The sequence below is a fragment of the Aricia agestis genome, chromosome 10, assembly GCF_905147365.1.
Source record: "Aricia agestis chromosome 10, ilAriAges1.1, whole genome shotgun sequence".
Lineage (NCBI taxonomy): Eukaryota > Metazoa > Arthropoda > Insecta > Lepidoptera > Lycaenidae > Aricia > Aricia agestis.
Window position 1 is genome coordinate 877,766 of NC_056415.1, and position 17,853 is coordinate 895,618.

At 37.4% G+C, this 17,853-nt stretch overlaps 2 protein-coding genes and 1 long non-coding RNA gene across 3 annotated transcripts in view; 1 reads left to right on the forward strand and 2 right to left on the reverse strand.

Moving 5' to 3' along the window:
- Positions 1-1,141: 1,141 nt before the first annotated feature.
- Positions 1,142-2,130, reverse strand: LOC121731153 (activity-regulated cytoskeleton associated protein 2-like). Its single transcript, XM_042120508.1, has 2 exons — positions 1,476-2,130; positions 1,142-1,242 (listed from the first exon to the last, which is right to left on the reverse strand). Exons 1-2 carry the CDS (start codon positions 2,128-2,130, stop codon positions 1,142-1,144), a joined length of 756 nt encoding a protein of 251 aa, XP_041976442.1.
- A 10,557-nt stretch (positions 2,131-12,687) lies between these two features.
- On the forward strand, positions 12,688-13,379 carry LOC121730848. Its single transcript, XR_006036155.1, has 2 exons — positions 12,688-12,733; positions 13,251-13,379. It is a non-coding gene; the product is annotated as an uncharacterized LOC121730848 (long non-coding RNA).
- Positions 13,380-14,154: 775 nt separating this feature from the next.
- Positions 14,155-17,853, reverse strand: part of LOC121730845 (QRFP-like peptide receptor) — a 107,763-nt gene continuing 104,064 nt past the window's right edge. The window contains exons 7-8 of the mRNA XM_042120035.1: positions 17,476-17,597; positions 14,155-14,345 (exon numbers count right to left, since the gene is read on the reverse strand). Of these exons, the coding sequence (XP_041975969.1) occupies positions 14,217-14,345; positions 17,476-17,597 (251 nt within the window). The 3' untranslated portion in view covers positions 14,155-14,216. The remainder of the gene's footprint in view (positions 14,346-17,475; positions 17,598-17,853) is intronic.

The window sequence follows — 17,853 nt, forward strand, 5'->3', positions numbered from 1 at the left end:
ACATCGTAGGATCCTTTAATTGAGTCTACTAGAATCAAAAACCGCAATGTCCAATAATGATTTTATTGGGCATTGCGGTTTTTGATTCTAGTAGACTAAATCGATCGCGGAAAAATGTACGGGTCTTGCTCAACAAACTTTTCACCGGCACGGCAGGCAACATCTAGGAATATGTTTTATGCTGTAGACCAGCGGCGCTCAAACGATCTGGTGGCTTCTTAAAAGATTAAGAAGCGCGATTTTTGGTGGACCCTACGAATAATAAAAACTAAGGAAGAGTAATAATTGTGTCAAAAAATTTGTTCCAAGAGTCTACAAAATGTGTACCGAATACATGCATAATTATTGAATGTGTTCGGTACTCAATTTTAGTGACAATTATTGTCAACGGCTTTATTTCGTAAAATTTGAGTGTGTGTTTCGTTTTTATTGCCATAAAATATGGCACAAACACACACTCAACTGTTCGAAAAGGAAAAAAATTCAAAACAGTTAAAGTGTGGTGGTACCCACAATTCGCTTAATATTTCTACATCGCGCTATCGAAGTTTTCTAAGCGCGTCGGTATATATTCCCATATTGGTGGCCCTCGACAGAACACGCCTCCTTCATCGTCATCACTCCCCGCCCCTCCGCACCGCGCCAGCCAGCATCGCCTCATCGGGTAACTCGTCCACTAGCCGCAATGTACCGCGGCCTGGGCGACTCTGCATCGGCATCGGGCTTTCTCACTACACCGACCGGTCAGCAAGCAGAGCACATCTCTACTGGTCAGCACGTAGCATCGGCTCCGCACGGCAGCTATCCGACTCACTCCCGTGCAGTAGCTTACAGTTCCGACTCACCGGGACTCACTGCAACAGTTCCGACAAGTTCACTGGAACTCTCTGGCACTGGCGACTCAAGCGACAAGACTTCAAGATTCGACTTGCGGTCTTCGGGGGGGAGTGATGTGCCCACAATTCGCTTAACATTCCTACATCGCGCTATCGAAGTTTTCTAAGCGCGTCGGTATATATACGACAGCTGAAATGTATCACATGGGCTCCGGCCTGACCGAGCATAACACCTCGCTCGGTCGGAAGATCTTCCTTTGGTCACCACACATAATCCCTCAGAAGTATAGCAGTTACGTTTACGTTTACAAACGGCCGTTACGCGCGCCACCCCGGCGTCGCGCGTAACGGCCGTTTGAAAACTTACTTGATGGTTGGTCGAAGCGGTGCTCCTGCACGTCGGGCACTTGGAGCGAATCACATCTTCTTTACCACAACCATAACAAGAAATCGGTTTAGCTTTCACTTCGTCGGCATTGGGCGTTACGTTGCGTCTACATTCGTCGGTGGTATGACCAATTCTCCTACACGACGCGCAACGCGTTCTAACACGTTTAGACACGATATTATTTTTACTATCCGCATTACTAACGGTATTAGAATAAACATCGGCAACGGGCGCCTTTGGTACAAACTTACCCCCATCCGCGTTTAACGGGTTAACATTATAAACAGAGTGCCGTACATATCTAGCGCGCTCTAACAAACAATCTATGCTATCTATATTCTCGCGCGGCACGCACTTCCTAATACTATCACTTAACAGTCCATAAATTATGTCTATCTTCATTTTTTCGGGAACCTCGTACGGGAGTCGAGCGAAGTGGGCACGGATCTTCAACACGAAGGAATCGACGTGCTCGTCCTCTTGTTCTCGGGCGAAAATCTCGCGAAATATCCAATGGGCGGGACGTGGTGCGCCGAACATGTTACGTAGCCTTTTTATTGCGTCGTCCCACGTTTGTACGGTGGCTTTTATGCCTTGCCACCATACCGCAGCCTCTCCCGTTAGCAGCATAGGCATACCACGGAGCGCGATGTGGTCCGGTACATTCGCACACTCTTTGTACGTAACTATGTTATCGATAAATGCTTCTACGGCGTCGGCGTCGTTTTTCTTTCCGTCGAAGCGGGCGGTGCACGCGACGAAATTTCCTACCGTTGCTGTCGCCGGAGTCGGGGCGGGTGCTGCTTGTGTCTGTGACTGAAGACTTTGGATCACGCCGCTTAGAAGTGCGGTGAACTGGGCTTCTGACAATGTGGCGCCGGTATTCACGGGCGCGGGCGCCGCCATGTTAGCGTCAGTTACTTCTGCACTCGCGTTTCCTTGTTGTCGCGTTTTCGGCATTTTCGTGGTCCGGCCACAAGTTGGGCGCAATTTTTAAGGTGCAATACTTTTATTCACTTTACTTATGCACTTAAAATACAGGTGTGGCTCACTAATAACTATAATTAGGTATAATAACAACAAAGTACACAATCACGTAATGCAGCTTACGCTCGCGCGTCCCGACTGGCGCGGGGGTGCCGCGCTCGCCGGTGCATTCCAGGACGCTTCACCCCGCGGTGCCCCTTGACCTCGAGCCCCGATGCAACAAGATCGACTCGATTCGGCGGGCGTCGTTACAACTATTATTACGCGCACATACAAACAATAATAATAATTAACACACGCGCTACAATGGTTTAATTAAAAATGCCTATAAATCGTTCCCGTAATGGGTGTAATATCTTATCTTATATCTTTAAACGAGCAATTCTTATATATATATATATATATATATATATATATATATATATATATATATATATATATATCGGCTCCAACGATTTTCATGAAATTTAGTATATTGGGGGTTTCGGGGGCGACAAATCGATCTAGCTAAGAATCATTCTAGCTCGGTCAAACAGCTAGTATTATATTATATAGGTAACAAATATTTTATCAAGAAATAAGAAATTCTTTTTTATTCATTTGACGTTTTTTTTAGTTTTTTTTTCACGAGAAAACTATCAGGCCATAAGGAATAATTAATTTTGTAATTAAATAAACTCAACGCCACCAATTATTACCATTTGGTTTAATCGCAATGAAAAACTCTTTTGAATGGATAAACTTCTGTCAAAAAGCTCTAAAACGAGAATCAAATACAAAAGGTATCTGGTAGATAAAATATATAAAGTAAAATAAAATAATGGACCAGATGTAGCTACCCACAATTAAAGAAATCAGCCCAAGACCGGAAGAAATCAACCTGCTGTCCGCCGAACTTCGATATGTAGAGGGCACTAGATTATATTATATTGCTAGATGATAATAATGATGAAGGTAAGAGCCAACGACAACCTGACATTTGTTTTATTAACGCGGAAACTTGAAATTTAGCCTGTTTGAAAAGACTTTCAGAACGGAATACCTCCTAAAGTAGCCGCGACCGACATTGAATATTTGCTGGTCCTTTTTAACTCTATAGGGGTAATTAGTAGGTAAATATTTAGCTTTTATAAAATTAGGAATGTCTGGCTGTCGCCAGCCTTTGGGCCAATAACTAAACGTGACATGACATCTGTGTCATAATACAAGAAATATTTTCCACGTTATTTACGTTGTCGATGCCGTAACTTCGCAATATTTCCGTCGAGATAACGTGAAGCTCTTTTGTACTTAGTTCAAAGAATTAATCATAGATGGCGATGGATTACAAATATTTCAAGTTTTATTCTTTGAAATAACCTCCAACCATACAAACTTCAAAATGAAGCAATAATTGGTAATATTATGTCAGTATACATAAAACTAAGTACAAAATTTTAGCAGTTCTACTTAAAAAGGTGAATCTAAACTTTAGGAGATACTTACTCGTAACAAAAAATGCTGAATGGAGTCGCGAGCTCGATTTTAATTAAAACCGAATTTTTAATTATACAAATAATCGGCCAAGTGTGAGTCGGACTCGCGCACGAAGGGTTCCGTACCGATATAGAGCGAAAATAGACAAAAAATTGTGTTTTTTTGTGTAGGAGCCATCTTAAATATTCACTTTATTTTAATTTTATTATTATTATTAAAGTGCAAATATAATTTAGGATTTTGTGGAAATTTCAAGTGCCTAGTTGTTACCATTATTGATTACGAGCCAAAAAGGCCAAAGAAATCACGTTCCTTGTAAAAATAAAATAAATTTAATATTTAAGGGGGGCTCCCTTAAATATTAAATTTATTTTATTTTTAGTATTTTATATTATAGCGGCAACAGATAAACACAATCTGTGAAAATTTCAGAAGCCTAGCTATAGCGGTTCTTGAGATACAGGCTGGAACAAACATACGGACAGACATCGAAGTCTCAGTAAGGGTTGGACCTCATCTGGCAGCACGGAATTGCATTTGTTCCACCTGTGCTACCACGTGCTGCAGTGTGCTGCCGCATGAGAACGCGCGCTGTCGCATTGCGCAGACAAAAAAGGCGATCGCGATAGCAAGGCGGTAAAAGGATGCGTTAGCATGCTATAGCGCGCTTCAGCATTCCGAAGTCCCTGCCGATCATTGCATTTTGTCCGTGATGCCGATCGCCTCGAGGATTCCGTCGCGTGCTATCGCATTATGCTTTCTGTCTCGGCCTAGCAAATGGCAGTTCTAAGCGACAGAAAAAAAGGGCGACGGAAAAAGGCAATTCCGTGCTGCCAGATGAGGTCCAACCCTAATAGGATCCCGTTGTTACATTACGTTACGGTACGGAACCCTAAAAATGAATTTCCTCTACTTGAGAATCGATACTCGTATTACTAGCTAAAAGCCGAGCATTGTGAGGGCTCGCGTCGTCACAGTCGTCCTTGACTGATGATAACACACCTACGTATAAATAAAAAAATACTATGCTAAAGTACAAATCAATAGGCGCGATAGTTTTTCTGTAAATTGTACCACATGTACCACATAATGTTCAGGTTGTGGGACATTATACTAGGGCTCGCTTCGATCGCCCTGATAACGCCATTTCGCCTTTCGGATAAATAATTAATATCGGAATTCAATGAATGCTCCAATTCAGCAAATTTTAGGTTATATTCTTTGTCCAAAAACTGCATTCATCCGAATCGAACTCTAAAGAAGGCTTATCGAAGGCTTTGTGTCGGTCGAATAAATTGTGACTGTCAGTTCTATAGAATATAACTTTTGTAAGGTTACTGAGGAATGATTTGGGGAATTTTCCATTTAGGAGGTTCCCGCGCGAATAAAAAATTTGTAGGCGTCGTCTAGTATTCAACATAAGCAGTATGTAAACTGTTGCTGTTAAGTATGTACTCGTATGTGCTTATCTGAAGATTTGACTAAGTAAGCTAAGGATCATATGAATTGCGGCGAGGCGACACTTGCAGGATAATGTAATTTATATAATGTGCTTGTTATTATTTACAGTAGATATAATTTAAACGAGAAATCTAAGTATTTTGAAAAGGTATCAAATATTCAATCATCACTGTTTCAGTCTGTCAAGAAAGTGAAGAAATTAAAAAGTGGCAACATCGTAGTGTCATTCCTTTTTTCTTAGATTGATTTGAAAGGGATGATACTACGATGTTGCCACTTTTTAATTTCTTCACTTTCTTGACAGACTGTACAACGATGAATATATATATATATATATATATATATATATATATATATATATATATATATATATATATATATATATATATATATGTCGCAGCCGACTGGTTTAAATAGCCGTTCAATCAAACAGCTATCAAACAGCTAGCCCTTTGACTGAACAACGCCATTCAATCACACGGCTATACGTCGTTTAGCCGACTTGTTGACTACAACGTTCAACACTACAGCTAGACGATGCTTAGCCAACTGGTTTAATGGCAAATTAACTAGGGCGACCATTAGCTTAATAAGTAATATTATGGGAGAATAGGAAAACTTTTTGTATTTTATTGAAAGATTATTCAAAATTCTGAGGCGTGTTTTGTGACGGTCGCCGGCTGCTGCCACAGCACAGTCACAGTTCTAACCTAACCTACTTTTGGACTTTCTGGATTGTGTTTGTTTTTGTTTTGGCGGGGCGCTGCGTCCCCCGAGCCCCCCTTTTATTTGAAGGCGGTCGCCGGCTGCTGCCGCAGCACGCTCGCTGCGCTCGCTCGCGTCCCTCAGTGTTGTGGTCTAAGTTCTACCCTAACCTAACCAACTTTCGGACTTTCTGGATTGTGTTTGTTTTTGTTTTGACGGGAGGCTGTGCCCCCCGAACCCCCCTTTCAGGGGAGCTGCGTCCATCCATTTTATAATCCCGTAATTTCTCCTCGAATATTTGTTGAAATTTTGATTCACTCGTCTGTGCCTCCATAATTTTTGTCTCTTTGATAACACTTGTAACTTTCATTAACTACTTTCTTTCCGAAAAACAACCACAAACACCAACAAACACCTGTTAGTTGACGCCATATTGTAAATAAAACGCACCTAGCGCCGCAGCGGTGCGCGCTGAACTACTTCAATTAGACGGCGGCTTTTGAATCAGCTGTAGTGTTGAACGTTTTGAGCGACTAAAATATTCAATCTAAAAGCTAGCCGTGTGATTGAATGGCGTTGTTCAGTCAAAGGGCTAGCTGTTTGATTGAACGGCTATGTAAACCAGTCGGCTGCGACATATATACCATAAGATTTCAAATCTAGAAAATAGACTGTAGAAAGTGCCAAACTGTAAACAAATATTTGAATAAAATTACAATCTCTCTTCTCCCGAGTCCAAATGCTACTCCGTTTTTCCTTGTTTTCAAAAACAGGATAAACAGTTAATACAGCTATATTAATTAAGTTTTGAATCAAAATAATTAAGATAAGTGGATTGAAATCTTCCATTACAGGAAATTAAGATAGGGTTTATTATTGGTAGTTGGGTATTTTGTAAACATGTTGTCAAATAGGGTACAGCTTACATTTAATTATTTTAATAGGTAATTTAATAAGGAAACGCTCATAAAAAATATTATGATTTATGTTAAAAAAAGTTAAAAGGTTTTCTAGGAAAAGCCGAGAAGAAACACAAAATGAATTGAATAATCACTTTATTTCCTGCGTAGCCATTTGTATTAAAATAATTTAAATAACTTTATTTGGTATAATAGTTATATTTCAATAAACATACATCAATATATTACTTTATTATACATTTTTTCTAAGTTATATTGTATGACTACATATTGTAATGCTATTCAAATCCAATACAAAATTTATAAGTTAAGCTATAATAATTTAATTAAGAACTTGATCTTTTTCAAATGATTAAAATTTTTGAATAGGATTTCAAAGATATTGTGAACAAACAAAGTGTTAAGCAATTAATCTTGAATAGATCCTATAAACAGAGTCCGTTCTTAAAACATAGTGTCAATTATATTTATTAATATTCAAACAAAAATATGACTAGTTACGTATACAGTTTAATATGTTTTAAAACTAAGTAACTTAATTATTACATTTAAATATTATGAATTACATTATCTTTGGTACCTTAAAATATTATGTTTTTGATTTACACTTTTTATACATAGTTTAAGTACAGCTTAAAACCAAAAAATAAATAAGCGGGTAGGGTAAAGCACCACGTCGTTGGCACTTCTCTATTTATTTACAATATTTATCTTAGATTATAAAATAATTATAAATCTATTAAAAAATCTTAACATTTTATTCATAAACTAAATAAATTAACAAATCTTAACTCCTATACTCAATCTCCTACTCAATACCAAACTTGGCTAATACGCTTCGAGAGTCTTAAGATGGTTTTGAACTATCGAGATCATGAAGCACTCAAATTAATCTTTGACCATTATAAAGAAAGGCTCTCACGTAACAATTTGACAGCACATTTAACTTTTAAGTACCGAGTTTCATTTATATCTTAATTCTTAGCGCACAGTGCACACACACACACACGTTTCATAAATAATTAGAAGTTCCTCCCAAGAATGATCTTGAGTATAGACTTAGCCGTAAGAGCGATTTAATAAATCGAGCCTGAAAATCCTTAAACAATTCAGTTTCTTAGAATGAAAATAACATAAAATTACACCATTTCAATAAGTTTAACAAAATTGGTGAGTAGTCGCCCATACACTTCATTTGTTCGATCCAAATTTCCATTTTGTGATTCAAACCAAAATACACCTTATATACAGCTCATAGCGTACCAAATCAAAGTGCCAGAAAATTTGTGATTTGTGAAGTAATATCCATTTGATTCAGTTCGACGCGTCCCAATGAGCGTCGGGGTGTGCCGTCACACAATATGTGACGTGGAAGGACAACGTTAAGGACACGTATCATAAGAGAGTTTATTTTCAGAAGACTATTTTATTGTATACCTATAGACCCTCTCTACCTCTACTTTCCTCCAACGTCGACTAATTATTATTGGTATTTTTCGAGTAGTGAATATAGCTGAAGATAAAACTCCCAAAAATCCGTTATTTGACGTCTATTTGAGGTTATAAGAATATTTGCAGTTTGTCAGGCCCAATTTGCATTATCTTAGTGTTTAGGAGAGTATTTCAGTACAACTTGAAAAGCGAGTTCTTAACCCTCGGTTGGTCGCGTGGGGTCTTTAAAAGCCCGGAGTTTGCGAAAACGAGAAAAAACTATATTTAAATTAATCGTAGCAACTCCCCTCTTTAGGTAGCTTCCTAAAAGGAATTATATTTCGATATAATTGCCACTCATCTGAGCTCGCGTGCACGTATTGTGTGTTACAGATGTGTTTATTCACACTGGAGTCTTTAAAGACCCCAGGTGACCAACCGCGTAACTAAATTTAATTTGATATTTTCATACAGTTTTCACACCGAAATGGACTTTTTTGTGATTTTCCTTGTATTTTAATAATAAATCAACTAAAATATACGTGTGTTGGTTCTTATTGTTTTATATCGCTTACAATAAGTTTTAGACGCACTTTTCCAGAAATGTATATTTTGCTATGTAGACCAAAATGATGATGATTATTTTTTGGTGATGATTAGAAACTAATTGGCAGTATATTTACTATACGTTTAAAGTATTAGAACAGGAAAATGTATAAAATATACAAGGTTTTGATGCTGAAAATTTGTCAATAATTAACATTCAATAGTTTATATGCTATTTGGACTTAGCTTTTTAAATTTCAATCTAAGCTTAGGAAATTTAACTATTATTTCAGTTATCTACACGTTTTACCACAATTTAAAAATATGTTGTTTTTTTTTTATTTTTTTTCTTGTCTTACTATTTCCACTTGAAACTTTTTGACTTCTATTTTTAAATTGTGAGTTTTGGTTATAACTATTCAAAATATAATTAATTTTTTATTTACTCTGCTTGATATTAAAATAAATAACAATAATTTGCAGAAAAAAGTTAAGAAATATATAAAATGCCATTTTTATGACATTTAATTTTCGGGCTTTCAAAGACCCCAGGTGACCAACGGCGTTATTTTAAAAGCGCGACCAACCGGGGTTAAGTGCTTTAGTGCGTTCCAAGTGAACGACTACATTTCTTCTAGTAGAGTATCACTTCGACGCCACAATGAAGGCGCAACGACATCGCCAAATACGCGCTATATTCTACGCAAAATACTAACTGTATGGAACAAACATAAGACGATAACAAAAATGGAACAAATAGAGGACGATAAAAATCAATTCTATCGGATTTACATGTTTCTACTAAAGTACTATCCTAAAGCATTTTGCTAAACACAGATATTTATATATATTTATCTATACATATTATAAAACAAAGTTGCTTTTTAACCGACTTCCAAAAAACGAGGAGGTTATATATTCGGCTGTGGATTTTTTTTGTATGTTCGATCACTACTCCGCCGTTTGTGAACCGATTTTCAAAATTTTTGTTTTGTTATATTAGGTTTTACTCCAATTTGGTCCTATTTTCACAAAAATGGTGATCTGATGATGGGATCCATGAGTAATCGAGGGAACTCCTCAAAATTTATACGGACACATATGGTGATTTTGGTTTTATGAAAAGAATCCTAAGCATATGCTACCAAAACGCAAGATTTTGCACCAAGGTATACTATGGTTCCGAAGATACTAAGAGAACTCCGGATTCCTTATAGATACAAGTTTGGGGGTTTAGGCGTTGTTTTAAGAACTGAAAGCATATGCTACTATGCAAATTACATTCATCATCATCATCATCACTACCATGTCAGGGTCACCAATGTCACAACTCACATGGTTGTATAATATGGATACAATATACACACAACACCATAAAATATCATCAGTCATCACGTTATGTCCTTATTTATTTGGTTTAATTACGAAGCGATTTTAATATAAAAAAATATACTTAATGTTGTTTCAAAATACATAATATTTCAAGTACCACAAAATTGAACATAAGTAACAAATTCAACCTTTACTCCAGAGCGTAAGGCACACATTTGTGATGGACTGAAGGAAACGGGGCACTATGGAAAAAATTTTTCGTCAAAATTGTAACCTCTTATAACCACCCTTTTTGAATATACCAATCGATAGAGGGCGCCAAGGGGAGCAAAAAAGCTCAGATAAACTTTTCTCAAAAATCAACCCCTGTCGAAAGACAGGCCGAAATGTGACCCTCGTTAGCACGGAGAAAATACTTTAAAAAATTTGGACGAAAAAATTCAACCTCTTATAACCACCCCTTTTGAATACACCAATCGATAGGGGGCGCCAAGGGGAGTAAGAAAGCTCAAATAAACTTTTCTCAAAAATCAACCCCCGGCCAGATACAGGCCGATATACGAACCTCGTTAGTATGGCGAAAATACTTAGAAAAATTTTGACGACAATAACACAACCCTATGACCACCCTTTTTATTATACCAATCGATAGGGGGCGCCAAGCAAAAAAGCTACGATAAACTTTTCTCAAAAATCAACCCCTGTCGAATGACAGGCCGAAATGTGACCCTTGTTAGTATGGCGAAAATACTTAGAAAAATTTAGCTAAGGTTTAGGAACCTACGTCAATTAAATGTTGGTGACATGGGTTAAGGAGGATTGTTTTGGGTGAGAAAAACTCCTACTTACTGTTTCCACCGCCAGTAAACTCTCCGTTTAGAAGAAATTCGCATTTGAGATTTTCGTAATCTTCAGATAAGATGTGTGTGTGTTTTCTGATGTTTACGAAGTGTTTTTAAGGCATCTCAAGGCTGTGATGAGTGGGTCTTACTTAACTACTCAGCCACGGATACCGAAGGGGGGGACGGGGGGGGGGGGGGGCAGCCCCCCCTAAAGGGGGGGCGCGGGGGGCCAAAACAAAAACAAACACAATCTTGAAAGGCCAAAAGTAGGTTAGGTTAGGTTGGAACTTAGACCACAACACCCAGATATAGGAGCCCCGCGTAGCGGGGCTCCGTCGACTTGTAGTAGTTTGTCAAATAAATTGGGGTAGGTTTGTAAACATTTACCAAGATTAAGATAATATTAAGGGGTTGAAGTATTTTTTTACGCGATGGTTAGTAGGTAACTAAAAAGAGAGAAATTATTATTTTTAACAAAAAATTAAAACCGACTTCCAAGGTAAAAACAATAATTACATCCTTATAATATGAACTAAAAAGTATTTAATAATTTTTCCTATCTAATAGTGCCTTTTTCCGAATTCGGCTAAACCTCAACTATTTCTGTACTCAATCTTCATAATTTTGAAGTCGGTGCCAGTACCAAAAGTTTCAAATATTCTGTCAGAGAACTAAAGATTCAGCTATCTGGTACCGACTTCAAAACGCGATAAACGAGTTTTGGCGCAACGGAGTTGCGGGCGTCATCTAATAATGAATACAAGTCAAAACTGCTGAATCGATTTTAATCATTTTTTCATATATATTTTATACCCGATGCGAAGCCGGGTCGGGTCGCTAGTATTTATATATTTTTTAAACACAGATGATTACAGATAATGTAAATTGGGCGTATAGCCCGATTTACACAAGGAAATTAACTACGTCGGCTACAGAATGAAGCTGTTTTAATTTTGGATTAAAATAATAGATTTGAATAAAATTCAGATAATCGTTTAATAGATATATAATATTACCTTTTTAGGGTTCCGTACCCAAAGGGTAAAAACGGGACCCGACCCTGAGACTTTCATGTCTGTCCGTCTGTCTGTCTTTTACCATATGCCACTGACCATAATTTTTTATATTTTTAATAAAATATATATTTTGAAACAAAGTTTTTAACAAGCAATATGTTTGAGATTCCGCTCACGTTTTACTTAAGGCCGATACACGAGACACGGCTTCAACTAAAATACAACTTAACTTATAACGACCGATGCAAGTTCTTAGCAGTAGCGGCTTTGGAAGGGCGCGGTTGGGCAACCGCTCAGGGCGCCGGATAAAATTTTTAAAAAGACGCCGAAGGCTAACAAAATTAGGTGTCGCAACTTTCCGCGCGCAAATACGACTCGCATGGCCGATTTTTTTCGTATGTATTTGAATCGCAGTCAGGAGCTTAAGAAATATCGCCCAGGGCACTGGTTGTACTAAAGTCGGCACTGTTTCTAGGTTTAATGTTGTTAAGATATTGAAATGTAGCAGTATAAAATATTATGGGGTAGGGTAAGGGCACCAGTAGTCAGCCCCACACCAGTAGTCAGCCTTTTCCTGCTATAAGCCTATAGAAATAGCGTTCTATTGCAAATTAACCAATCAAGTTACGTTTAAAAAAAGCTTGGGCATCTTATTGGTCAGTTCAGAACGTCACAATGATGCTAAGTGGCTGCAAGAAATGGTAATTTGATTCCAATTCGACGTTGTCACTAGTCGAGCCAAGATGCGGCTTGCGTGCCAAAATTTTCTTAGTGGGAAGTGCCCGACAAAAAGGTGAGTTATTGTGATTTCTTCTTAATTTTTGTGTCATGTTCTATTAAAATATATTGTTATTACATTTTTTTACGTCTAAATTAAATGAGTTATAGAACAGTTTATTTATAGTTATTTAAATAATGAGGTGGCTGACTACTGGGTATGCGTTTCTTGTACATTATCTAGTGTTCGGCCACCCGGCCCCCGGCTGAGTACTGGGAGCCTATTACGAGCTCTTAAATCCATTCACTTTACGTCCTTATACAGTCAGTATAAGGACGTAAAGTGAATTGATTTAAGAGCTCATAATAGGCCCCCTGGTCATACATAATTCCATATAAAAACCAGTAGTCGGCCGCCTTACTAGATACGGTCGAACCACGGCTGAGTACTGGTGAGGTATACCCAGTGTTCAGCCATCAGTAAGTTACTCTGCTTAATTTATTCATTTATTTATGAAGCACCTACCTACCAAGTAATTTCTTAGTTTTTTGGCATCGTCAGAGACCAGACATGCATTGTTTATTTGTTTCAGTTCCATAGGTCTCTTTCGAGGTCCATCTAAGGAGAGGCTGACTACTGGTAGCTATTTGGCCGAGAACTGGGTTGTGACGGCTGAGTACTGGGGAAATATGCCTTATTTTGAAAAATAATTTATTTTCAATACTTATTAACAAAAATTATCTTATATGTTAATTTCATAACAATGTTTAATAAATGATTAAGTGAATGAGTACAAAAGGTTTTTGATTACTATTTTAAATAATTTTCTATCCACATTTAAACTTGCACTTTCCACTAAAAGGCTGACTACTGGTGCCCGTACCCTAGTTGAATATTATTTCAATAAAATTTACACTTTAAAAGCTTTCGGAACAAGAAATAGACTTAATGGAGATTACAATTTTCTTGAAGCAATTCAAGTAAAACTTGAATAAAATATTTAAAGCAATAATAATATTTTATCCCTAAATTCTACGGGAAATAAATTAATACAATATACAAAGGAAATTTACAATTGAGTTTTTATTACTACTTCACTTAACTTAAAATATCGCAGTCACAGTATTTGTGACCAAGGCAGACAGATTTCTAAAAAGTGAAAATTTACACTTTTTAGAAATCTGTGATTATTTGTATGATGACTTCTGTTACAGATTAAAAATTTAACTTTGAACGTTTGCTTAACGCGAACAGTCTATTCTACACACCTCCCACAACTTGGTGACTAGAAACTTCATGGTCACTGTGTGTACAAATAAATGACGATGTGCCACTGTGTGTGCGCAATTCACAGGTAGAACGGTCCTTAACCTCACCAGCCGCGACAGGACCTCCTAGCTCACCGCGGCCAGTCTGTTATTTAGTAGTGCAGTGGCACGTCATAGTGGTGTGTGCGCAATTCACAGGTAGTGAAGCCCTCGGCCTCGCCACCGCGACCCAACCTCATAGCTCACCGCGGCCGGCCTGTTCTTTATTAGTGCCACTGTGTGCACGCAATTCAGAGGTAGTGCGGCCCGCGTCCTCGCCAGCCGCGACGCGAGCTGCGGCCGTTGCCACTGCTCCGAAAGGTGACCGTGGTGCAGGTTCGGACACTAGACGTGTTGGACTTTTGCCTCAAGCCCTGCATCTAGAAACAGGTTAGATTGTAGGCTTAGGGTTGATTCAGACTGCAACGCGACGCGTAGATGCATTTCTAAATTTGTATGGATTTGACAGATTTGCAAGACGTCTCACGCAATTGAAATCTGTCAATTCTGTACAATTAAGTATTAAAAAAAAAATTGATACTTTAATGGAAAGATCATAATAATATTATATACTTAATTTTTATAACAAAACATTCTTGTTTTATATTTTTTTCGCAATAATTCAAAAGTTATTTTAAAATAAAATTGGAAGGCACGCCGACAGAGTCCGGCACTAACCTAAGGGCGTGTGACCTCATAATGTTTTTTTTCACCACAGAACAATAAAAACAGTAGTACTAGCATACCACGAATAGTTTAACAAACAAATATTTTTAATGGATGCGTACTTCTAAACCCAAAGCCTTAAATTTATTAAAACTGAATACCAAAACACACCTTCAGTACAGAAAATAGAGTTTGTTTTACAATAAACAAAACGGGCGCTTAAGACATTAATTCTTATTTCTAGTCATAGGAGCATCAGTTTATTGTGGATTTACTATAAGGTTTAGCTACGTACATGGCATATTATAGTTAGCGCGAACAATTTTCACCTTAAACGTCAACGAAATAAGGGTAATATTGCCGTATACTATTGAAATGTATTTAACATTGTGACGTCACATATCAATCATGGCGCGTTTATGAGTCACGTGACTTTATTTAAATTTCATGAATTTTTAATTGTTTATAATTAAGTAATTGAAAAAACATTTAAATATCAATATCATTAATAAAAAGGTTATAAAATACATTAAATTTTTTTTTTTTTAAATACCCAATTTTAGAAATGCATCTATGCGTCGCGTTGCGGTCTGAATTGACCCTAAGGTATATAAATTATGGCCGCACACAGAAACATTCAATGGGTACTTAACTTTAATTTCATTATGATTTTGATTATAAATGTAAGAGAACTAAGGCATTTATCCTCATATTTTAATTAAAGTTAAATAATCTTTAAATATCTCTCTGGGTGCGCCCTTTAGACAACAACGAAATAAAATCAAAAATGAGGCCGATTCATATATTTCCACAGTAGACGTAATTATGACCGAGATATCACTGATATGTATCATATCACACACACAGTCACACTCACATCAACCTGATATGCCTATAAGCTACGCCTCGCGCACAGAGTCACTAAACAACGCCTTGCTGTAAAAGTGTGTTTTGATGTATGAAATGCGAAGCAAGCGTATATGCCTTATCCCAGCCTAACTTTTTTACACGCTTTTATTAGATTGGGTTGTAAGGCATCCATTACACGATCATGCAAGCGACAGTCAATTCCGTCAATCATGAATTAAGTGTGACTGATAGACTGACGAATGGTATTAGACGGTCACTCAATTCTCTTCAGTTTTATGTCAGTCACAGCCAAAATTTTCAAAGGTATACGTTTCTAAATTTTTTTCTATTTTGTCAGATGTAACAACACTCACTCAAAATTCGTGACTGATGGTTGCATGAAGCAAAAATCAAGATATCCAGATTTTCGTCAAACAATTTCATGCAACCATCAGTCACTGTATTACACGGTAGGTTATTTAACAATCACAGGCATGGCTGTGGTAAAACTGGCAGCTAAACCTACCGTATGGATCCCTTATATGAAACAGAATCAGCGAGTGCGATTTTTACCTATCTACTAGAGTCTAGTTAATTCGAAACTTTACATATGTATAAAGAGCCAATGACAATGCAATAATTTGTTAAATAAAAAAAATCAAAAGCATGTTTTTTAGTTTTTTAACTATTTTTATTTCTCGTGGTTTCAGAACTTTAACAATTGAAAAATAATGCTGTTTCCTGTAATTCGTTTACATTGTTATTTGGTCTGACTTAGTTTGAAAAATAAAAGACATATCTAACTTAATATAACGCAAAGTATGATATTATGTTCGCTATTACCAATAATAGCCTTGACATGGTAAAGGCCACTTAGAAAATATCCCGAAATGATCATCTGTTTGTAATGGAACAAGAACTTGAGTGTCTTAAAATATAGGTTAAGTGCTTACTTTTTGTAGGAACATTTTCCCCCACTTCCTTTAAGGAAAATCCAGTCTTTTCATTAATATACATGTCCAGATAAGCTATGAAGCTTATCTTGACAATAACAGTACTAAATTATCAAGATTTGCGTCCCTTGACGAAATTAAGGAGAATTTCAAGACGTCTGAAATACGGGTTTGTAGCCACTAAGCGATGTTATCTAACAAATGTTCTATGGTAATGGTCGACATAAAATCCGGTACGGAAACACCAACAATTAGGAAGATTAATCGCACTAATTATGTTAATAGAATAAAAGAAAACCAACTTTAATATATACCACTACTAGCTATATTTCATAGGGTTATAAAGTCATAGTAAAATTAGTTTACCGGAGGCCCAATCCCCTACCCTTTTCCTTTCCCTACCCTCTCCTATTTCCTCCCGTACCCTCCCCTATTCCCTTCCCTACCCTCCCCTATTTCCCCTTAGAAGGCCGGCAACGCACCTGCAGCTCTTCTGATGCTGCGAGTGTCCATGGGCGACGGAAGTTTCTTTCCATCAGGTGACCCGTTTGCTCGTTTGCCCCCTTATTTCATTAAAAAAAAAATGTGACGGAATACTCTGTGCCCAACCTCCAAGGAATATAAAGAATTGTTTTGTATTTTGCTATAGTCAGCATTCGGTTCCTCGGAGCTTGCGTGTTTTGCCTGATTCGGTTGTAAAAGAATATAATACGATTATGTGTAAGTCGTAAAAATAAATAAAGTAATATTTTTAGTAAGTTTTTTACGCGCCGGTTCTACTCGCCGGGTTAGTTCCCGAACCTCGGAAAACATTTTTCACCTTACTAATAAACGCTGTATAAGCTTTGAATAATTATACAGTGTTTTGTCTTCTTCAATCCAATTAAAAATGTCACTCGTGTGACAGGAACAAAACACTGTATAACCATTCAAAGCTTAGACAACGTTTATTAGTAAGGGGGTGTAAGTATAACATCTGATTAAAAAATATCTGATAATAATATCGTTATGTATGTATGTAGTGTCTACATATAGAACTTACATGAAAGTGAGTACTAGAGTGTATGTTACCGGTGTCGTGGCAGAGCAGCTTCCGCAGCGACCGCCGGAAGTTGCGGGTCATGAGGCAGTACACGATGGGGTTGATCGCCGAGTTCGCGTGACCTGTCAAACTTCGGCATTAATCGGCGTGTGTGTATAAAAAAAGTTTTTATATACTAGCTGACCCGGCGTTGTTTTGCCATATACATTATTTCCAGTATCACTATAAAAAGTAAATGATAACCTATTCTCATGCCTAACGAATGTACCATTGAGGAGATTAATAATAATAATAATATCTATGGACGCTTCACACGTCAGTCTGGCCCCGTGCTAAGTACCTAAAGGACTTGTGTTACAGGTACCAGACAACGGCAAT

Excerpts from the sequence above, each read along its gene's own strand:
- LOC121731153 (XM_042120508.1), bottom strand. The coding sequence starts at position 2,130 with ATGGCGGCGCCCGCGCCCGTGAATACCGGCGCCACATTGTCAGAAGCC. Across the intron at positions 1,243-1,475 it reads CCCGTTAAACGCGGATGGGG|TGCCCGACGTGCAGGAGCAC; the intron begins GTAAGTTTGTAC and ends ATTCGCTCCAAG.